Source organism: Alexandromys fortis, unplaced genomic scaffold (assembly GCF_014885135.2).
Source record: "Alexandromys fortis isolate MF-2015 unplaced genomic scaffold, M_Fortis_MF-2015_v1.1 scaffold_96, whole genome shotgun sequence".
Taxonomy (NCBI): domain Eukaryota; kingdom Metazoa; phylum Chordata; class Mammalia; order Rodentia; family Cricetidae; genus Alexandromys; species Alexandromys fortis.
The window spans coordinates 4447304-4468474 of NW_026068053.1; the positions used below are offsets into that span (position 1 = coordinate 4447304).

The 21171-nt window shown below is 42.5% G+C and overlaps 1 protein-coding gene across 6 annotated transcripts in view; it reads left to right on the forward strand.

Annotated features, from left to right (window-relative positions):
* The window catches only part of Zcchc2 (zinc finger CCHC-type containing 2), a 45531-nt gene that overhangs the window by 7308 nt on the left and 17052 nt on the right, over nucleotides 1-21171 (forward strand). For all 6 annotated transcript variants that reach the window (XM_050119747.1, XM_050119749.1, XM_050119748.1 and 3 more), the window contains exons 2-5: nucleotides 6298-6409; nucleotides 9503-9579; nucleotides 11405-11476; nucleotides 17733-17845. In XM_050119747.1, the coding sequence (XP_049975704.1) occupies nucleotides 6298-6409; nucleotides 9503-9579; nucleotides 11405-11476; nucleotides 17733-17845 (374 nt within the window). The remainder of the gene's footprint in view (nucleotides 1-6297; nucleotides 6410-9502; nucleotides 9580-11404; nucleotides 11477-17732; nucleotides 17846-21171) is intronic.

The window sequence follows — 21171 nt, forward strand, 5'->3', positions numbered from 1 at the left end:
TTTTTTTTTTTGTTTTGTTTAAAAACCACTTATGAGTGAGTAAATGTGATAATTGTCTTTCTGGGTCTGGGTTACCTCACTCAAAACATTGTTTCTAGCTCCATCCTTTGCCTGCAAATTTCAAGCTGTGGTTATTTTTTTCTGCTGTGTAGTACTCCATTGTGTAAATTTATCACAGTTTCCTTATCTATTCTTCTGATGAGGAGCATTACATGGTTTCCAGGTACTGGCAATGACAAACAATGCTGCTATGAACATAGTTGAGCACATGTCCTTGTGGCACGATTGAGCATCCTTTGGATATACCCAAAAGTGGTATTGCTGGGTCTTGAGGAAGGCTGTTTCCTAATTTTCTGAGAAATTGCCACAATGATATCCAGAGGGGCTGTACCAGCTTGGACTCCCACCAGCAATGCAGGAGTGTTTTCTTTACCCCACAACCTCTCCAGCATAAGTTGTCATCAGTGTTTTTGATCTTGGCCATTCTTACAGGTGTAAGATGGAATCTCAGAGTTATTTTGATTTGCATTTCTCTGATGAGAAGGATGTTGAGCATTTCCTTAAGTGTCTTTCAGCCATTTTAGATTCCTCTGTTGAGAGTTCTCTGTTTAGGCCTGTACTCCATTTTTATTGGATTATTTGTTGTTTTGATGAGCAATTTCTTGAGTTCTTTGTATATTTCGGAGATGAGCCCTCTGTCTGATGTGGGGTTGGTAAAGATGTTTTCCCATTCTGTAGGCTGCCATTTTGTCTTATTGATGGTGTCCTTTGCTTTACAGAAGCTTTTCAGTTTCAGGAGGTCCCATTTATTAATTGTTTCTCTCAGTGTCTGTGCTGCTGGAGTTATATTTAGGAAGTGGTCTCCTGTGCCAATATATTCAAGTGTACTTCCCACTTTCTCTTCTATGAGGTTCAGTGTGGCTGGCTTTATGTTGAGGTCTTTGATCCATTTGGACATGAGTTTCACTACAAACAGATATAGACACAGAAATTCACTCCTTCACATATGCAGGAACCCCATAAAATCACTAAACTGGAAGTCATAATGTCTGTTAGTTTTTCCTTGTTTCTCCTGTTAATCTTTTATCACACTGACCTTCCCAGTGGTGAGAGTGCTGTGCTGCACTCTTCCACTATTAGTGTGGGGTTGAATGTATAGTTTAATCTTCAGAAGTGTTTCTTTTACATATGAGGGTACCCTTGTAATTAGGGCATGGATATTTGTTATTGACATTTCCTCTTGATGGATTTTTCTTGTGACTAATATAAAATGTCTTTCTTTGCTGGGCGGTGGTGGCACACGCCTTTAATCCCAGCACTTGGGAGGCAGAGGCAGGTGGATCTCTGTGAGTTTGAGGCCAGCCTGGTCTACAAGAGCTAGTTTCAGGACAGGAACCAAAAAAGCTACAGAGAAACCCTGTCTCAAAAATTCAAAAAAAAAAAAAATTTATTTGTCTCTTTCGATTAACTTTAGTTTGAAGTCTATTTTGTTAGATATTAGGATAGCTACACCAGCTTGTGTCTTAGGTCCATTTGATTGGAAATATTTTTCCCAACCCTTTACTCCTGAGACGATGTCTTTGAGGTTGAGGTGTGTTTGTGTACAGCAGAAGGATGGATTCTGTTTTAGTATCCATTCTGTTAGCCTCTGTCTTTTTATAGGTGAGTTGAGTCCATTTATATTAAGGGATATTAATGATCAGTGATTGCTGTTTCCTGTTAGTTTTCGTTGCTGGTGATGTTAATTTGTGCGTTTTTCCCTTATTTGGGATATGCTGTTGTGAGATCATCAATTGTCTGTATTTTTGTTGATGTAGCCAACTTCCTTGGGTTGGAGTTTTTCTTCTAGTACTTTGTGTTGGGCTGGGTTTGTGGCTAGGCATTGTGTAAAACTTTTTTTTTTGTCATAGAATATCTTGTTTTGTCCTTCTTTGTTGATTGAAAGTGTTGCTGTGTGTAGTAGTCTGGGCTGGCATCTGTGGTCTTTTAATGTCTGCATAAGGCTTGACCACGACCTTCTGGCTTTTCATTGTCTTCAATGAGAAGTCAGGTGTAATTCTGATAAGTCTGCCTTTATGTTACTTGGCCTTTTCTTTTGCAGCTCTTAATATTCTTTCTTTAATTTTATGTTTAGTGTTTTAATTATTATGTGATAAGGGGACTTTTTTTTTGATCCAGTCTATTTGATGTTCTGTAAGCTTGTATCTTTAGAGGCATAATTTTCTTTAAGTTGGGCAAGGTTTTTTTTTATGATTTTGTTGAATATATTTTCTGTGCTTTTGAGTTGAACTTACCCCTCTATACCTATTATTCTTAGATTTGGCCTTTTCATGGTGTCCCGTATTTCCTGGATATTTTGGGTTAAGCTTTTGTTAGATTTAATGTTTTCTTTGACTGGTGAGTATTTTCTCTATTGTATCTTCAGCGCTTGAGAGTCTCTCTTCCATCTCTTGTATTCTGTTTCTATAATTTTCTTGGCCTGTGTTTTCTTTATTGTCACTACTTCAATTTTCAAGACTTGAATAGTTCCTTCATATGTTTGATTGCTTTTTATTGGTTTTCTTTGAGGGATTTGCTTATGTCTTCCAATTTTTTGTTTGCCTTTTCCTCCATTTCTTTGAGGGAATTTCTCATTTCCTTTTTAAGAGTCTGAAACATTCTCCTGAAGTCATTTTTTAGGTCATTTTTTTTTCTGCTTCATCTATATTTGGTTGTTCAAGTGTTGGTGTTGTAGTGTCTCTTGATTTTACTGGTGTTGTGTTGCTCTTTGTGATGTTGCCTGTGTTCTTGTCTACTCATCTTTTCCTCTAATAGGTGTGGTTGGGGCTGAATGTGATTCTGATGATCAGTCTTCTAATCTTCTAGGTGCCAGTGGATCCAAGGCTCAGATGGTTGATCCTCGTGGTACAGTCAGTGCCACAGTTCTAGTTGCCCCGTTGGTCACTCTGTGTTCCTGGAGGTTGCTCAGTGCTTCTGGGGTGTGCTCTGCTCCTGTGGAGTTTGCGGTCTAAGGCTTGATCCGGTCTAGATTGACAGCTCAGACCTGTTTCTGTAAATGCCCCTGGTCTGGATCTGCTCATGCAGAGGTCCCTGGCTTGGGGTTAGTCCTGCAAAGGCCTCTGGCTCTGATCTTCTCCCTTGGAGGTCCCCAACTCGGGTGCGCCCGGACCTGCAGAGGTCCTGGCTCAGGACTACTCCCTCAGAAGTCCCAGATTCACACCATGACCCGCAGCAGTCTCTGGCCCACTTGCTCAGCAATTGCTTCCCTATACCTGCTCCTGTTGAGTTCACTGTGTCAGGTCTGCTGTGACCCAGGCCAGGTGTCTGACTCAGTTCTGCCTCCGCAAATACCCCTGTTCTGGATCCGCCCTGCTCCTGTGGAGCTTGCTGTCTCTGTCCTGCTTCCACAGATGCTCCTGCTCCCATGGAGTTCACCGTCCCAGGCCTGCTCTAGCAAAGGTCACCAGTTTTAATTTTTCAGTCAGTAAGTGTACAGAGCCCCCTATAGTGACAGTTTCCCTGCCATGTTGTTCCCCTCCAGCCTGCATACTTTGCCATTGTTATCGCAAATATCATGTTAAGAAGAATATACATATAGCAAAGCTGGTGTGGACTGTTAGAGCAGAGTGTATGTAGTCCGTAAATACCTCCTATACGCTCTTCAGTCAAGCTTTAAAGTGGCCGTTTCTGCCACCCCCTTGTTGAATCATCTGTGATCCACATTTCTAGTTAATAAGCCACCAGAAAGACTCCATAGTCATAGCAGACCTCCATATCATGCCTGTTCTGAGATGTGTCAATTTTATGGTTACAGCTCAATTAAGATACAAGATGTGTTTTTCTTAATCTGGAACTTGCTTGTGTCAAATGCTGTGGGTTAATTCTCAAAACTTTGCCTTTGGTTGAGCTTAGATTAGACTATTCTTGCCTCTTGTGTCATAGTTGCTATAGAACCGAAACTTCTGCTTGGCTGATTTCTTCCACAAAGGTGAGAACCAGAACTTAATGGGGGGGTAGATGTCATTCCTATATAGACAGTGACATCAAACATCATGGCATCTTTCCTCCACTGAATGTCATGGTGTGTGATATGTGCAGACGGAGGCAGCATGACTGACAGCCTTTCCCATTTGGTGATAATAAACTCCACAATTATGTTCTTCATAGCTCTTTGTGAAGTTTAGAAACAGTTTCTAAATTTAGTCTGAACAGTTTCACAGTACTGGCAAAACTGAGCTTTGGGGATAAGAAATGGTTTGCAGGTGTTTTATGGTTGGTGGACTTAGGTCCTAATTTATTAAACAGTTTGCTGCATAGGCCCTCTCGTACTTACTATTCAGCCCATTTCACTTCATTTTGGGGCAGAATCTTGCTAAGTTGCTGGTCTGGCCTTGAACCTGAGCTCCTTGTGCTTAAGCCTCCTGTACAGCTAGGATTACTGGTGTGTGCCGCCATGGCCAACAATTTTGTTCTTAAAAGTAACTTTTCAGGTTTGTGATTTTGGTTGTGAAGCAAGCTACTTCTCCATGGTTTGAATATGATGCTTGTGGAAGCAGTGTTATTAATTAACTGTGGTAAGGTATTGTAACAACATTTGGTGGCATTGATTATACTACTTCAACTCTTCTCCCCTTATTTTGGACAATAACCATTCTGTTAGACGTAAAGTGATCTCATTGTGCTTCAATTTGCATTTTTTATAGAAATTTGTTGCATTTTTTCATTTGTTTACATTTGAAGGTATATAGTTTTAAACTGAAATCGTATTTTGGCTGCTATAAGAAACAGAGTAAGGGTGGGGAGATGGGTCATTGGTTAAGAGTACATACTGCTCCTTCAGAGGACCCGGGTCCCTGTAACTCTAGGGATGTCTTAGACCTCTGGCCTCTTCAGGTCCCTGTTCTTATGTGCACGTACCCATACATAACAGACATGTAGTTCAAAGTAAAACCGGAAGGAATAAAAAGAAAAAGAAGTAATTGAAACTGAAAGATTCTTTCAGGTAATAGCTATTTGGGAAGATTGGAACGCTTCATTTCTGCTTTTGTTTTTTATGGTACTGGAGATGAAACCTAGGACCTTGCACTTGCTAAGCAGGTACTCTGCCATTGAGCCATATTGCCAGCACTGTGTTGCTATTAATTTTTTTAAAGTACTTAGAAAGGTGTTGAATTTTTAATTAGCAAACCCTCTCTGACAAATGCTGGCTGCAAGGAAAAATTATATGATCTGAATTAGGATAAAATATGAGTTTATTGTTAAAAATCGATAAAAAAAAAGTAGCATCTGTGAGGCCAAATGTGTCAGCCGTTGGCACTGAAGAGATTGTGCTTTCCTCACCACAGGGTGCTTTATCACTCCTAGTGCCTTGGGTGTCTGGAAGGTGGGTGTGAGGCTTAGTTCCCAGGAGTATGTAATGGAGTTCATTCACATCAGTAGAATCCCACACTCACCGCCAGACTAGTTTGGGGCATTGAACAGCAGGATGCTACCTTACCTGGCCTCTATTTGTCGTTACACAGTTGAAAAGTCAGTGCGTTATTGACAAGTGGCCTTGATGTGAGTGGTATTTGAGGGTTACTGAGGTTCTGGGGAGAGGAGGAGGGAAGGTGTCAGGACAGAGAAGTGACAGGGCTATTTTCTTATAATAACAACATAACATAACACTGCTTTAATTCTGGAGAGCTGTAAGCTTGGTGTGCTTTTTATTATTGTAAACATCCAACCTTTGGGGCGCACACCCATAGTTACTAGTGATGGACCGAGTCAACTCAGTCAGGATTCCCAATAGCTTCTGAGTGGCTTGGCTTTAATGGTAAGCTATCCATACATAGTTTCTTAGAACGATTTGGTGTGTGGTAATGGTGCTGTTGGTAATGCTTTTTCCTAACAGAGCATCCCTAATAGATTGTCAATAAACCAGTCAGTAAATAAACTTTATGTAGTGATTAACATACAAAGTGCCAATGCACTTACTTGGGAAATTAACATAAAGTGTACCATTCCCTTTATATATCATTTTGATTCCAGTTTACCTGGTATAGAATGACACTACTGGCAACTCCAGTTAGCAATATTTGATTTCTGTGTGTCAAAATAGCTGGAAAAGTAAATGTTTGAAAAGATTACTGTTAAATAAAATAAACATTTATACTACTACTTGTGACTCTTAACACTTGGTTTCTCTCCACCCTTAATGTCTAGTCATGGTAACTTAAGTACAGTTACTCAGACTGCAGAACTTGTCATAGAAACTCTCTTCTCTGCTATAGATTAACACATTATCTTCTCTTCTAGAACGACTCTGCTTGTGGTGATTATATACAGAATAATGAGACTGGCTTAGTAGAACAAGCCCAGATACCTCAAGATGGACTCACTCTGGCCCCTCACAGAGCTCAGCGAGAAGGTATGCTGTATTTGAACTTAAGGCAAGGCATTGTTTACACTCAAGGTTTTTTGTTGTTGTCGATGCTGCTGGTGGGGTTGATTGGTTGGGAGATAGGTTCTCACATAGCCCAAGGTGGCGGCAGACTTACTATATAACCAAAGCTGGTCTTGAAGTTTTGCTCTTGTGCCTATGTCTCCCAAGTGCTAGGATTATAGGCCTGTGCCCCCAGACCTGGTTTATGTGGTACTCGGAAGCAACCTCAGGGCTTGTGGTGCCAGACACACACACTCTTGTCAGCTGAGCCCCAGTGCTATTTAACTTCACTCTTCTTTGTAGAGAAATCCTGTTGGTACTAGGCTTTTGCCCAAAAGCAGTGTTCCCATTGTTGTGACTTCTGTGTTCTGGATTGTCCTCTCGTGTGTGGGGCCTGTGTCAGACAGTTGTCTTTGGGGCTGTCTCTTAAACCTCTGTGTGCTTCTGTAGGACAAAGATTTTATCCTGTTTTTCAAGTACTTTTATAGTGTTTTTGTCTATAGAGTGTGGTCATGTCTACTAAAAAAGAAAAAAAAAGAAAAGGAAATGAACAGAGATCATAGTTAGAGGATGAAGAAATTGTTCACAAATCCATTTTCCATGCAGTTTTAAAGAGGCATGGCACATGGAATGAAGGCACAGTGTCACCTAGAAAGGATTGGGCTTGAGTGTTTCCTTTTCTTTGCATTTGAGGTGTCCATAAGCCCGTAATGAGAAGACTTGAATCAAAGTGTGGGCTGCTGTGTAAGTTGTAGATGAGCCAAGGATGCATAAGACACACTCGGTTACAGCTCTGAATTCGTGTCAGTGTGCCTCCTTTGAGTCAGAATCTTTTTGATGTGTAGTTTTCCTGGATAGAAGTGCGTCTGTTTAGTTAGGAAGAAATGTAAACTCCTTCTGTTCAGCTCCTTGAACTCAGAGTAACCTGATGCAGAGCTTGGTCTTACGTTCGTTTTCATAAAAAAAATTAGAAAAGGAAGACTATTTCAAATGATAGCAGTCAGTTTTAAGGTAGTAACATGTGTGGTTCTTTATTTCTAACTGTTAAAAACATGGTATGTAATACCTGCTCTCTGGTTTTAGTTTATGAGGGTTAAGACAGGTAGCAGCAGCAGGCATAACTTGAAATCCAGGATGAAGGTAAAGCATGTTCCCAGCAAGGAGCAGCAGCATCAAGTCCCCTCCCTCCCTCCCTCCCTCCCTCCCTCCCTCCCTCCCTCCCTCCCTCCCTCCCTCCCTCTGTCTCCTCTGCTAAACATGGAACACTAAGGGTTTGGGAAATAGATTGCTCAGTTGATAAAGTGCTTTGCAAGCTTGAGGACTTGGAAGTCGGATCCCTAGCATCCGTGCAAAAGGCCAGGCGCAGCAACATGTGGGACTATAATTCTAGTGCTGGAGAGACAAAGGCAGAGAAGGCTCCCTGGAGCTTGCCAGCCAGTCAGATATTTAGCTGAATCAGTGAGCTCCAGGGTCAGTAAAATAATATTTCAAAATATGGTGGGGAATGATTAATGAAGACAGCCCACATTTGACTTCTGGCAGGCATTACACACACACACACACACACACACAGAGGGAGAGAATGCGAGAGACAGAAAGCCAAGAACCCAGCGGTTTGCAGGATGGAAGTGCACATGCCTCTGTTCTTGTCTTGATTCTCCTTGAAACAGATCCTGCTAAATGACCCAAGTTGGCCTTGTTCACAGCTCACATGCCTTCGCCTGTGCTGTTCTGGGATCAACCCAGAACTTCGTGCATTCTGGACGGGCACTCTGTTTCTCAGTATAGCAGGTTTTGGAAACCCAGGGCTTCTCATCCCTCTTTGGTCATTGTAGCATTGCACGGGTCTGAGAGTCACCATCTGGTACTTGAAAATTTTTGTTCCTCCCTTCACCCTCAGTGTTTCTGAAGCCCAGAGAGGCTGGCTGAAGCAGCCCAGAAAGTAATACATTGTGAAAGATAGCCAAAGTGCTGTTAGTACTCTCTCCCTGCTTATTCTGAATGCACTTCCCTGCTGCATTTCTGTCCCTCGCGTCCTCTGGTTGCTCATCTCCCACGGTGTGTAACAGTCTTGCTCTCACGTCTGCGCTTTCGCTACTTAAACTTCTTCTGCAGCAGAATGAGTCACCCTTCCCCTGAATCCATCAGTGGTCCTCTTTCCCCACCCCACCCCACCCCACCCCACTGCACTGCTTTCCCAACCTCTTTTCTGGCATCATTATCAAGTTCATTTTTGTCAGCCTCTGATGTTGCCACCTCAGCTCAAGTAAGTATGGTTTCCCTGGTTTGCACCCCGAGCAACTATCTGTTGTCTCGAAGACCTTGTGTTACAGTTTGTAGAGCGGCCTTTTTAGATTGACTTTCTCCCCCCAGTTTTTCTTTTCTATGACAATTTACTGAGGGAGCTATAGAGTGAGTGGCTGGGGCTTTCATGTTTGCTTAGTTTGTGAATAGACTGCCTATTCTCATGTTCACTATGTTCTCATGTTCACTGTGTCCACCATTCCATCCTTGGAACTGTACATATGGTGCTTTTACAGCGAGACTTCAGGGTTCCTTATGGTGCTCAGTTTACACTACATTTTACCAGCTCCAGGAGATACAGAATCTCCTGGCCTCTGTGGGCAGCAGGCATGCATGTGATACACATATATACATGTAGGCAAACATTTATACAAATTAAAAACAAGAAGGTACTTTCTAATTTATTCCTATTATGTATAAATAATTGAACAAGCCTTGTGTAGTAAGTTGACACCAAAGTGCTATATTGTGATAATCTGAATAAGAATTTTCATTGTTATCCTGTAGAGAAAATCTTCAGTAAAGTCTCTTTGGGTATTTCGTTTTTGTTGTTGACTGCTTCACACTCTTGGCATTCAGCATCTTGACATATATAGGAAACATCCACTCGTGCATGGATGGGTGGCATATTGCTGTGTATCGTTTGTTAAGTTTAGTTGTGGGGAGTCAGTAAATAGTTTAATTACTGGCATTTGTCAAGTTATAAGATTCCTTTAGGTAACTGAATATGTGTGTAATCTCTAACACAGTCAGTATGTGTGTTTTTTCTTTCAGCTGTACACATTGAGAAGATAATGTTGAAAGGAGTCCAGAGAAAAAGGGCTGACAAATATTGGGAGTACACTTTCAAAGTAAGCTATTCTTACCCCCAAAAGATGCATCATTTACTACAATAAGTGATCTTTAGAAGAACTAACTGCTAGCGGGTTTACTACTTTAAAGATGGTAGGTATATAGATAGGTAGGTAGGTAGGTAAATATGGTAGTTTTTAAAAACAAGAACCTTAGACTTGGGGACACTATTAAAAGTGTAAGGTATAGCCTTTAAAAGTAAAAGCAAATGTTTTCAAAAGTATTTGCAGACCACTGGCCTTCTCTGTCCTGGCATCACTGCCCTGCTTCCCTGTTCCTCATGGGGCTTTTTCACCCCCGCTTTGTGGCTTTGTTGTCTTGTTGGCTGAGAACCCCAGGGTCCGGTCAGATTCTGTTACTGTCAGGGTAAGACTTTCCACCCGCTTCTCTCTGCTGCAGCTTCACTGTTGAGCCTGCTAATGTTGGATCACACATACTATACTCTAAACCTCTGGAGTGAAGCCAGGGTTCTCGGCAGCCCCACGTCAGTTCTTCCAACAGCCACTGCTTGCCAGGTTCTAGCTGTCCTCTCTCCGGAAGACTCTTGTAACCTCTGGTAGACGTTTTCTCCTTCCTCTGCAGCCTGCTTCCACTGGTCCTTGAGTAGATCATCTTCAGCCCCTGCCATCCTACGGTGTCTGCCTTGCTCAGAACATTTTTTGAATGAATTTTAAAACTCTTTTAACTTCTACTTTGAAGGAGAATAATCCTTGGCTTTGTGGTTTCCGTTTCCAATTTCCATGTGTCTCACTTTTGGCATATTTGACTCTTTGCCCTTGAAACTCTGCATGCTGGCTTCTCTAGTTGTCAGAGTGCACTGCTTTTCTGTAGACCTTTCTCCTTACCTTGGACCAAAGCACAGCTCATCTGGCTCAAATGCTCCCTCTCTACAGAGCCTTCTTAACCCCTGGCTGCTCTTGCTTCAGGCCGAAGCCCCCATCTTTGAGGTGATGGTGACTGTAGAAACTCTTAAACATTGGTTTGGTTTGTGTGACTGTGACACGAGACTAACTCAGACTTCAGTTGTCATGTCTCCTCCAGTACCCACCTACCCACGTAGGTGATTATCATGTAAGAATTGTACCAGCCAATAAACAGGGTTGCTAGGCAGAATTTTGTGTGCTTTATCTAATTGTTATATGTTTAATTGATAAGACTTAGATATTAGCATATTTCAGGTAGTTACTTAAATCAGATGTACAGTAGGAATTGAAGTTCACAGAATTCTTAGTGTCTAGGAGCCAGCATAGTCCTGATCCTGTGTTCATTCTGGCTCACACTTAGCTCATTCTCTCTACCTGGAAATGGAGGTGATCAGGCGCACTGAAGCATCTTTCTAGGATTTAAAACGTCTGAAATCAAAGTGATAATCTCTTCAGAAGCTAAATCTCCCTCAACTGTAAAATGGTACTACTAAAGAGGGAAACACTGCCCTGACTGTTTCTTTTGGAATTGTACATTTAGTGAGCAACAGGGGACAGGATTTTATCTTTTGGCTCTACTCTGTCATAGTATCATTTTTGTATTTAACCAAAAAAGCAAAACATTTCTGAAAAATTAGTTTCTGAAAATTACTAAAATATAGTTACGTTTTAACACTGCTTTTTAAAGTGTAATTTGAAACAAATTATTGAAAAACTTTTGAGTAGAATATCAATGTAAGATTAAACACATTTATAGAAGCTATGATAACGCTAGAAGAACTTTATATTTCTAATTGCTAATCTTAAAATTTAAGTAAGGCCTTTTGTTTTACACATGGCTTTTTCCCCAACCAGTTCCTGCCTAAGCAATAACCATGCAATCTGTGTTTTCTTAAATCAGGTAAATTGGTCTGACCTTTCAGTCACAACAGTAACAAAAACCCACCAAGAGCTACAGGAGTTCCTACTGAAGGTAACATTACAGATTTCCTTGTTAAGATTTATGTATGACAAAAGGATTCCAAAAGTTTCAGCATCAAAGCAGCGAGGAATGAAAACACAGAGTTGGCTCCAGACACAAGGAATGTGAGCAGTAGGAAATGTTACATTGTATCTCTTAGGTGACATTGCTGGCCTAAGTGGCAAAGGGATTCTCTTTAGAAAATGGGTCCCCATGCTTAGCTTCTAGCAGAGATGTTTCATTTTAAGGGCTCTTCCCCCTGGACAGTGTCTGTAGTGGTGTGAGGCTTATTTCCTGTGCTACCTACCAACTGTGAAGCTCTGCATCTGTGGGCTTTTCCTAAATCTTGTCTACCTCGGAGCCTGACCTTCTCCCACCCCATCCACAAAAGGAGAAGATGATGGAATTGTCAAAAGATTGTTGTGTTTTTGTTTTTTCTTTTTGTTCTTTTTTTGTACACATCCTTACCTGTTCCCTTGAGTAAATAAAGTCTTCTAATTAGATTTAATTAAAAAATGAAAGAAACAGTAAAAGGGGAAGCTAGGTCTACATGATCAATAAATTACTATTGCACGGTAAGCAAATACTTCACAGCTTATTGTTAACAGAGAGATAAAGCTGCAAAATCCAGAAACAAGAAATATTCATAACTCAGTTACCAAATTTCATATTAGAGTGTCCTTACTGAACTGATAGCACCTGACATTTGCGGATTTGCACTGTGTGCCTGCCACGATATGTGTCTTGTGTTGAGCTCATGTCTGTGACTGTTGATTCTTGAAACTCTGCAAGGGACTGCATTTTCACAGTCCGGGGGCTTGAGCAGAATGCGTAGCTGATGCTCCATACCCTGGCGAAACGGTGGCTCGCGGGATTTGTTAGTCTGTCTGGATTAAGGCAGTGGAATAGTGTCTTTCCTATGGCTTATTTTAAACTGAATTTTCTCTTTTTTTCCCTTTTTTATTAAAAATAGATTCTTTTTTTTCTCTCATATCCTGATTATAATTTTCCCTCCTTCTATTCCTCCCAGTTTTTCCTCATCTCCCCTCCTATCCAGACTTACTTCTTTTCTGTCTTTCATTAGAAAAGAACAGGCTTCTAAGAGATAACAAAATAAAAACCATTACACTGAAGTTGGACAAGAGTTCCATGAGAAGGCACCAGACTCAGGAATCCCTGAGAAACGTTAAGCTGAAAGCTGTAACATAATGCAGAAGACGGTACAGACCTGTGTTGGCCCTGTACTTGCTGCTTCAGCCTCTGAGTTTGTATGAGCCGTGCTCAGTTATTCCGAGGGCCTTTCTCTCATGTCCTCTGTCCCCTCGGACTCTTAGACTCTTTCTGTCTCCTCTTCAGTGGGGCTCCCTGAACCTTGGAGAGAGATTAGATGGAGGATATTCCATTTAGAACTGTGTATTCCAAGATCTGTGTGTATAATGTCTGGCTGTGGGTATTAGTTCCCATCTGCTGCAGGAGGAAGCTTCTCTGATGACGGCTGTATAAGGCTCTCATCTAGGAGTGTCAGAGACCAGTTTCCATACCAGGGTAGGAGCATGGGGATTAGAAAAATAAAAGAGAACGAAGATGTGAGTAAAAGTAATAAAATAGAAACACAGGATAGTACCAGGAGGGAGTTCACTGAATACTGAAAATTGCCTGCCTTTAATTTCCATTTGCTTAAAAACTCCAATCCTAAAAGGTAGGACAGGAGTTAAAAAACAAAAAACAAAAAAAAACGACAAATGGAAAACAAAAAAACCGCATCAGCATGATAGAAGGAATGAACTGACTATTTGAAGACTGTGGGCTACATTCTCAGTTAAACATTCAGTAGGCAATCCGTTGTTATCTACATAAGGGAGTAGGAACTTAGTTGGATCCTTAGACTTTGTTTGAGGTAGAAACACATCTACTTCTCTATTCCAGAAATACAAGGGCTGGATATTAGCCACACCTGTTGACAATAACCTTGAGTGAGCAGAACCCTCTGACCTACATCTAGGTGGGAACTTTGAGGTAGAAACGGAAAATAACCTTGAAAGAAAAGAAGTAAGTTCCAACTCTGACCTTTGGTCAGGGTGGAATGGCAACAACTCTGAGCAAGCTGAAACTCCCTGACCTTCAGACAAGGTGGAAATAGGCTCACATTTTTGGGCCTCCACTTAGGTGTGTAGTAGAATGTCCTTAGAAGTAATTTTATTGGTGTGCGTTTGTTTATTTTGGCCGGTAGTGTTTAGTTTTACATAGGTTTTTGGGTTCTGTCAGTTAAGGGCTGAGAACTCCTTGACCCATTCAGGTTCCTAAAGGCCTGCTTGTCAAGATGGGTTGAGCCTGTGTCTCTCCTTAACCCATCAGCCCTCCACAGTTTGGTGGAAAGAAGACCAAGATAGAAGAGTAGCATTCTGAGCATGGGCCCTTTTCTGCCAGACTTAAGGAAATGAGTGGCTGTGACCCTGCCAGGTGCTGGGGAGCCAGGCAGCATTGCAGCAGGGAGAGCAAACGCTGGCTGGCTCCTGATGATAAAGCCGAGTTGCATCTGCCCCTCTTTCCTTTGCATGCATCTGTGAACCTTTTCTGCTTACTGCAAGCTCATTTGTGTCTTGATAGGGTACATTTACCAGCGTTTAATGTAAGTTAAATAAACAATTATGAGCAGCCACCAGGCTTTGGCAGCAGGGTGTTCTTGTTTCCTTCTGTCTCCTGTTTTCTCCAGTGCACGAGAATGAGCTCCACAGGATACAGTGCCACCTATCGAGGCCAGCTTGTGTGTGAGACTGCTACCTCTATGTCTGTCTTCCTCTAAGAGTTCAGTGAGCAACACAGAGCCCTCTGCCAGCTGTGGCCTGGCTTCTAGCAGTCTTCTGTGTCTACATAAACTTGAGCAGTGCTGTATCTTAACAGATTACATTTCTTCTATCACATAGTTTTTCTAAAAGATAAATGCTTAACAACAACAAAACTCCCAAATGCCTAACTCGTTCTTCAGGGTCATGATAATTAACCCCTCTGCTTAGCCAGCATTTGACTAGAGCACTTTTCCTTAAATGTATGAACACCACTCTTACATGGGGTAATCTTCACTGTCTTTCTAGAAAGAAATTGCCTCTTGTCAAGTATTCTTCAGGTTGCCTGCTTCTATCTTTAACTTTATTTATAGAAATCCAGAGCAGAATCTGTCCATCTGAGCACCTGTGCAGTGATGCTGTGAACGGGTATGTTGGTGTTGAGTTGTACTACAGTTTCCAGAAATAATAGGGGCTTGGAGTTGCTGAGTTCTGTCTTTGGGAGAACAGCAGCTTCTGCCCTCCATGCCCTGGCCCCCTCCAGTTTTGTTTTCCATGTTTCCACAGCAGCTCTGAATTTTTGTTTCTTCCTCTGCTGTTGTATTCACAGTTTGTGAGAACAGAGTAGGATTTTGGATGCTTGTTAGCTTCTTGAGTGACTGAAATGTACTGTACATTGTAGGGAGGTTTTATGAATGACTGCATAGGAACAATTGTAGAGATGACAAACTGCAGTCCCTCTTTAAAGCGTGTGCTTCAAAAACTGTCTTAACATTAGAATGGAGCAGCTGCTGGTGCATATGGAGTGTGCCCATGGCTAGCTGTGTTTTCTGCAGCTGGACAGCAGTTTCCAGACCCGGCCATGTCTAGTCGTGAAGAGTAAACTACTCTATGGCATCTGGAGTCTACTTTAGCGACCCCTGAGTTGAAGAGCAAGATTGGCAAGTCTGCATTGGATCTAACTTTAGTGTGGCTCAGAAAGCAAACCAGCATCCCGTGGTTCAGCTGACAGTGTTGCGGTGGTCTCTTCATGACAGTCAAGCCCAGGGTCCCTCCTCCAGTTGAGTTCAGGGTCTTGACATCACAAGTGTAAGCCATTAAAGTGCGAAGACAACAAATCAGTAGGAAAGACAGGTTTGGGATTTATAACACAGTTTAAGTTGATTGGCTTCTTTTCAGAGTAAAGGACTTCTTCAATGAGGGGCTGCCTCATGGTATCCTTCTTCATGAAGTAAGGGAAGAAGATACAGGCTTTTATTAATATGAAAGTAGATTGATCAGCTTAAGTTGTTATGTTCATCATAACATGGGTACCAAGGTCTTGATGAGCTAGTTCCATCAAAGCTTCTCAATCTTTGCAAGTCGCTAATACACAGGAGAGGATAGCCGATCACACTTGCAGAGACTATCAGTTGACAAGACTCTGCCAGATAACCCGCCAGTGATGTCAGTGGTGGTGTCGATGCTTCCAGTCGAGATGTGTGTTGACCAAGCAAGTTGTCATCAAGGTTAGATCCAAAACCACACAGTGGGAGCTTAAGATGGTTACAAATAAGGCCACTTCGTTCCCACTTGAGCTACTGACCCTTTTAGGAGACTCCTTGAGGTGAAGGCTGCAACTCCCTATTGTGAATCAACAATTTATTTCTGCTAACCTTATTAACAAGAAAAATAAAGATAAAAGTCTGCTTATTAGGCTTTGGCCTTTTTAAGATAAATTTGTACCTAGATAAAAAACCTTTCCTTACTCTGAGATTGTGTGGAGGCTGACATAGGACTAGATCTGTTATAACTAAGATGCAGAGAGGAGAAAGTCCAGTATAAAATAGAATATACACGAAACACCTGAAAGCTTCCAATTGAGTGAGCCCTGGAAAAAAGGCAAAAACAACATGAAAATAAACTAGATTGCATGCTGACTGCGTGGCCACACGCAGTCCAGTAATGTGAACATTGCATTAACTTGGTGGCACTTTGCATGGTGGGCCTCAGTTGTGTAAAGCAACCATCAGGGGCTTGAAAATTGAAATAGACTTCTCTGCCACGGCTTCTTTGTCAGTGTATTACTTGTAGATATGTTTGCAGTACACCCATGTAAAAACTACGTCAAGTCCAGCATGTCTGTGGCCCTAGTACTGGAGTGTTGAATGACAGGTGGATCCCCTGAGATCACTGGCCAGCCGGTCTAGCTCATCAGTGAACTGTGAATCAGTGAGAGGGACCCTGTCTCAAAAGATGAGCTGGGAAGCAATGGTGGGAGACACTTGGTGTCAACTTCTGGTCTCCCCGACGTGTGCAGACACACATGTTCATACATATACATGTGCACACACTATATACACTAAATAATATGTTTTACTAATGTTTAAAGTTAGTAATAAATACCTACTGTCAAAAATCTATATTAATACGCTGATGTCAAAGTGTCCATTTTGAAATTAATAGTGTTTTTTTATTTGGGAAATGTGTCAATTCAGAATTCATTTTTTCAGTCTGGGGTTGGAGGACATGCTTTTCGTGGTAGAGTGACGATGCCATTTTGTGATCTCCCCAGATTGATGAGCAGACATTGTCCAAATCACTGTGCCCAACCTCAGTGCCGTCACCTTTGCCCTCTCGTGTTTGGGGACTGTTTACTAAAAGAATTTTAGTGAAAGTGACAGTAATTCAGAAGTTAATCACAAAAGTCAAAATTGAATTCTTGAAAAGCTTAGTTAGTTTTAGAACCCATTTTCCAGGAATATTTTTAATTAAGCAAGTTAAATAATATGATAAGAGTTTGGCTTCATTTGAAACTTTTCTTGGCCAAATGATTCTTTCTTACAGATTCTAGCACATTGCTCATAGGACACGTCCATCATGTTGAGGGAAAATCTGGAGGGTGGTTTTTGTTTTGTTTTTATAATTATGGGTGTGGCTTGTGCAGGGTCTGGTCCACGTAGAGGTCGGGGGCAGCCTTGAGAGTCACTTCTCCCATCCACTTTGCCTGGGTTCTGGGCATTGAACTTGAGTAGCAAATACTGAACCATCACCAGCTCTGATGGGTGTTTTTGGTGTAAATAAAACTCAAAAGAATTTGACCCAGCCTTCCTAACTTTGTTCTTTATTTGGCGTAGAGCATTGAATTGTCCAGCACTGCTGAGATTACAATGTGAGCGGCAGGAAGCACAAAACTGATAACTATGGAGATGGAGACAACACTTTTCAGAATAGTGTTCCAAGATCACAGTGCCGCTGTCTATGCTAGTTTAGCTTGAAGCTCTGTATGGATGTCATCTTGAAGGGCATAGGGCCTCACATGTGCGAGTCATGTGCTGAACACATGGGTGTCCAGTGCATCTAGGCAAGCCCCAGGAGATCTGTACCACGTCAGCCTTGGAAAGAATGCTGTGGGCTGGCTGAGGAGAAGGCAGTTTTTTTAAGTCTGTTTATATTTGTTCATATGTTTGAAGAACTCAGCATTGGATACTGTTTTTCTCTTGTAGCTTCCAAAGGAATTGTCTTCTGAGACCTTTGACAAGACCATCTTAGGAGCCCTAAATCAGGGGTCTTTAAAAAGGGAAGAGCGGCGACACCCTGACCTGGAGCCCATCTTAAGGTAACAGCCACTAGTCTCTGGCCACGAGTGCTTGGGACAGGCTGTGAGGGAGAGCAGAGGCCTTTTTCCTCTGGATAGGCCGGGGCTCAGAGTAGAATGCGGCAACTCTGTGTGTCACAATCTTCCTTCTTTCTTTAACAGCATAAATTTGGTTCTTTTAACCTGAAAATATCGTAGTTAAACCTCTTAGGTTTCTGCTGCTGCTGTGGTTGTTTTCCATAACGCTGTGTTGAGGATGTCCTTGTCCAGGAGCTGGGCTGTGAGAGACTGAGTGGTCCAGAGAATGGGAGCACAGGGCACATGCTCACTGCCATTTCTTGGAGCCCAGTGCTGGTTAAGGTCAGATCTTTGCCCTTGTGAAGTTGTGTTGCTTAGATGAAGGTTAAATGTGGTGTCTAGTGTGTTTAGACACCCTACCTTTGTTCTCTCCCAGAGCCATGCCCTGGGGGGCCAACAGGGTAATGGGTGCTACAGGTCCTCCTCTTCCCTCACAAATCAAGTGTGGGTGTAAAAGTCTTTTCAGCAGTTCCAGTCTAGGTAGAAAGAAAGTTGGACAGTTGATGTGACCTGAATGGAGGCTCCCGAGGTGGAACGGTAGGGAGGCAAGGGGTGTAGGAAAGCAGGTCGGGGTTGGAGAAGTGAGCAGAGTGGCGTAGTAGTGTGATTGGGAGTTCCAGGTACGTCTTACAGCACCAAGAATCCCCTGGGGTTGACAATGGGGTATCTGAGACCGGGCTGAAGCAGCTGCTCACGCGGGGGTGGGGTGGGGTTAGAGTGTGGGCATGGTAGTTATCAGTTGGTGTTTTGCTGGAAACTTAAGGTTACTAAAAGGCTAACTGTAAGTATGACCTCAGGGTCAGGCTTGTGAGACCCTTCTAATTTGCCCTCCCAAGGAAACTGTGTCCCAGCGTGTTCTTAGGATCGGCGTTCCCAAGGAGGGGAAGGCAAGAGTGCTTGCTCCCCAACAGAGATAGGCAGGAATCTGGAATGGCACCTATTGCCAAAGTGTGACTGGGAGAAAATGAGTGGACCGAGATGGGGCCCAGCACGACTCCCCTTGTAGACCCAGGTCATTTCCAACTGATCCATGACTTTGGGTGGGAGAGAACTGAAGCTGGTTCCAAAACTGAGTGTGGATGTGGAAGGTGGATCTAGAAGTGGGTCGGTAACTGGGTGACATGGAGGAAAAGAGATTTGAATGGCAAGACAAGGGCGTACAGGCGCATGCGTGCATCTTCCACCAGGGCAGCTGTAAAGAGTTGCAGTCTTGAGTTTAGTAAGAATAAGGACATACAAGCTCTACAGCTAGTAAGTCTCAGATGGCACTGTGGAAGGGTCTCGTAGAAAGGATAAGAGGGGAGCAGAGAGCAGGCCAGGTAAGAACAGGCGAGTAGAGGTATCAGACAATTGAATTCTTGAGTGCCTGTGTGCTCAGACTTCAGAGAGCCCTAATACTTCTTGGGGACCTTGTGAAAGTGGCTCCTTATTCTCCAGTCATGGGATGGGCAGAGAATTCTGACACCAGTAAGCTCCAGGAGGTGCTGACGGTTCATACAGGCCTCTGCAGCTGATTCTGTACTCAGAACTACATCCACCTGAACTGTAGGGCTAGGGTCTATCTAGCAGCATGAACCTAGGGCCTACCTGGGAGTGATAGAATATGACCCTTAAATGAACCAGAAGGTCAGTGTGCACTGGTCCCTGTCTACATTAGCTTCAGTATGTGCTTTGAACCTAGCCCAACCATCTATACTCGGTAGTAATGGACTAAACTCCACTGTTTTGCCTCTCGGTGGGGAGAGATGCAGTTTCCTAAGCTTAATTTGGTATGTCTTAATGTGTAGTGCTCGATGTTCAATGACAGTTATCTTTGGGTAGCCTTGTGTTTCATGATACGTCTACCAAATAATCAAGAACGTGAGGTAATTCAGAAGAGAAAGAAAAAGATCCCTCTTGTCCAGATAGTTTTTTATTTTTGTTGATGTTGTAATTTTTTCTTTGCCTGTAATTAAGATCTACAGTTAAGTTACCTCTCAAGACTATTTAGTCCTTTAAAGTTGTTTGTTTTGTTTGTGACAGTCATACAGTGTAGCCCTAGCACTCCCTCCTGCTGTTCAGGTCCCGAGAGGCTAGGTAGCTCCAGCACGTCTGTCTCTGAAGTCTTCCCATGCTGAGGAGAGGTCGTCATGTTCAGGGCAGGGCCTGGCTTAGGTTTGCTTTCTTTCCATCTTCCTGGAAGATTACCAGTTTATTTTATGAAATGATGAATCTTTATCTATATATGTTTAGATTTTTGTGGCTTTCTTAGCTCTTTGAACGAAATAAGAATTAACAGTGACGATTTGTCTTTCTATTAGGATGTGCTGTGATGGTTAGAATGGAATTCCAGATGCTAGATATTCAGTCTTTGCTTTTGTGTCCTATCTCTGTCTCCCTTATGATTGAACACAAACATCCAGAGTGTTGGTAACTGTCAGGGTAGCTCAGTGGACATGTGGGAAAAAGAACATTTGGAATGCTATGCCAAAATTAATTATAAAAGCGGGACCTTGATGGTATGCACCTCTAGTCCTCAGCCCTGGGACCCTAAGACAGGAAGATTACTGAGCGCAGGAGTTCGAGACAAGCATAGGCAATACAAGACCCCATCTCCAAAAAAGTACTTAAAGTAGTTTGTTGGTTTTAATTAGCTTCTAAGAGTCAGATATTGAAAACAGACTCTAAATAAAGCGAAAGCAAGTGGATCCTTGGCCTAGCAGTGCGGCGCTGCAGGCATCCATGCCAGCGTGAGCTACCAGAGGTCGGGGCACTTCTGGGCTGTTATTGCCTCAAAATAAGAATTAGGAAAAATTAGTGAAGTGAGGCTGGGGACAGCTCAGTGACAGAATTCTTACCTAACTGTGAGGGTGCTCCTATCTGATCTTTTGTTTTTTATGATAAATTAGACTTACCATGCCTTATGACGTGGCAGTAGCCCGCCACTGTGCTCCTAACATCACAACCCACATACTCACCTCAGCACAGCCAGATGGAAGGAAGACAGAGGCTTTGCAGGCCTTTTTCTGAGTAGAAAAGCAGCTTTTGGACCATCTAAACAAACAGCTGAAATAAGACCTTTATTTGGGGAGGGGGGTCAGCTTGAAACTTCCCCAGAAAAAATAAATTTGTTTAGTAGATTCTTGCAAATAGGTTTTGTTAAAAATTTATTCAGTCCTGTGGAAATACTTCAGAAAATAATGTTTTCTTTGGGAAAGGTTTGACTCACCCCCCCCACACACACACGCACGCACACACACACACAGGCACACACACGCGCGCGCGCACAC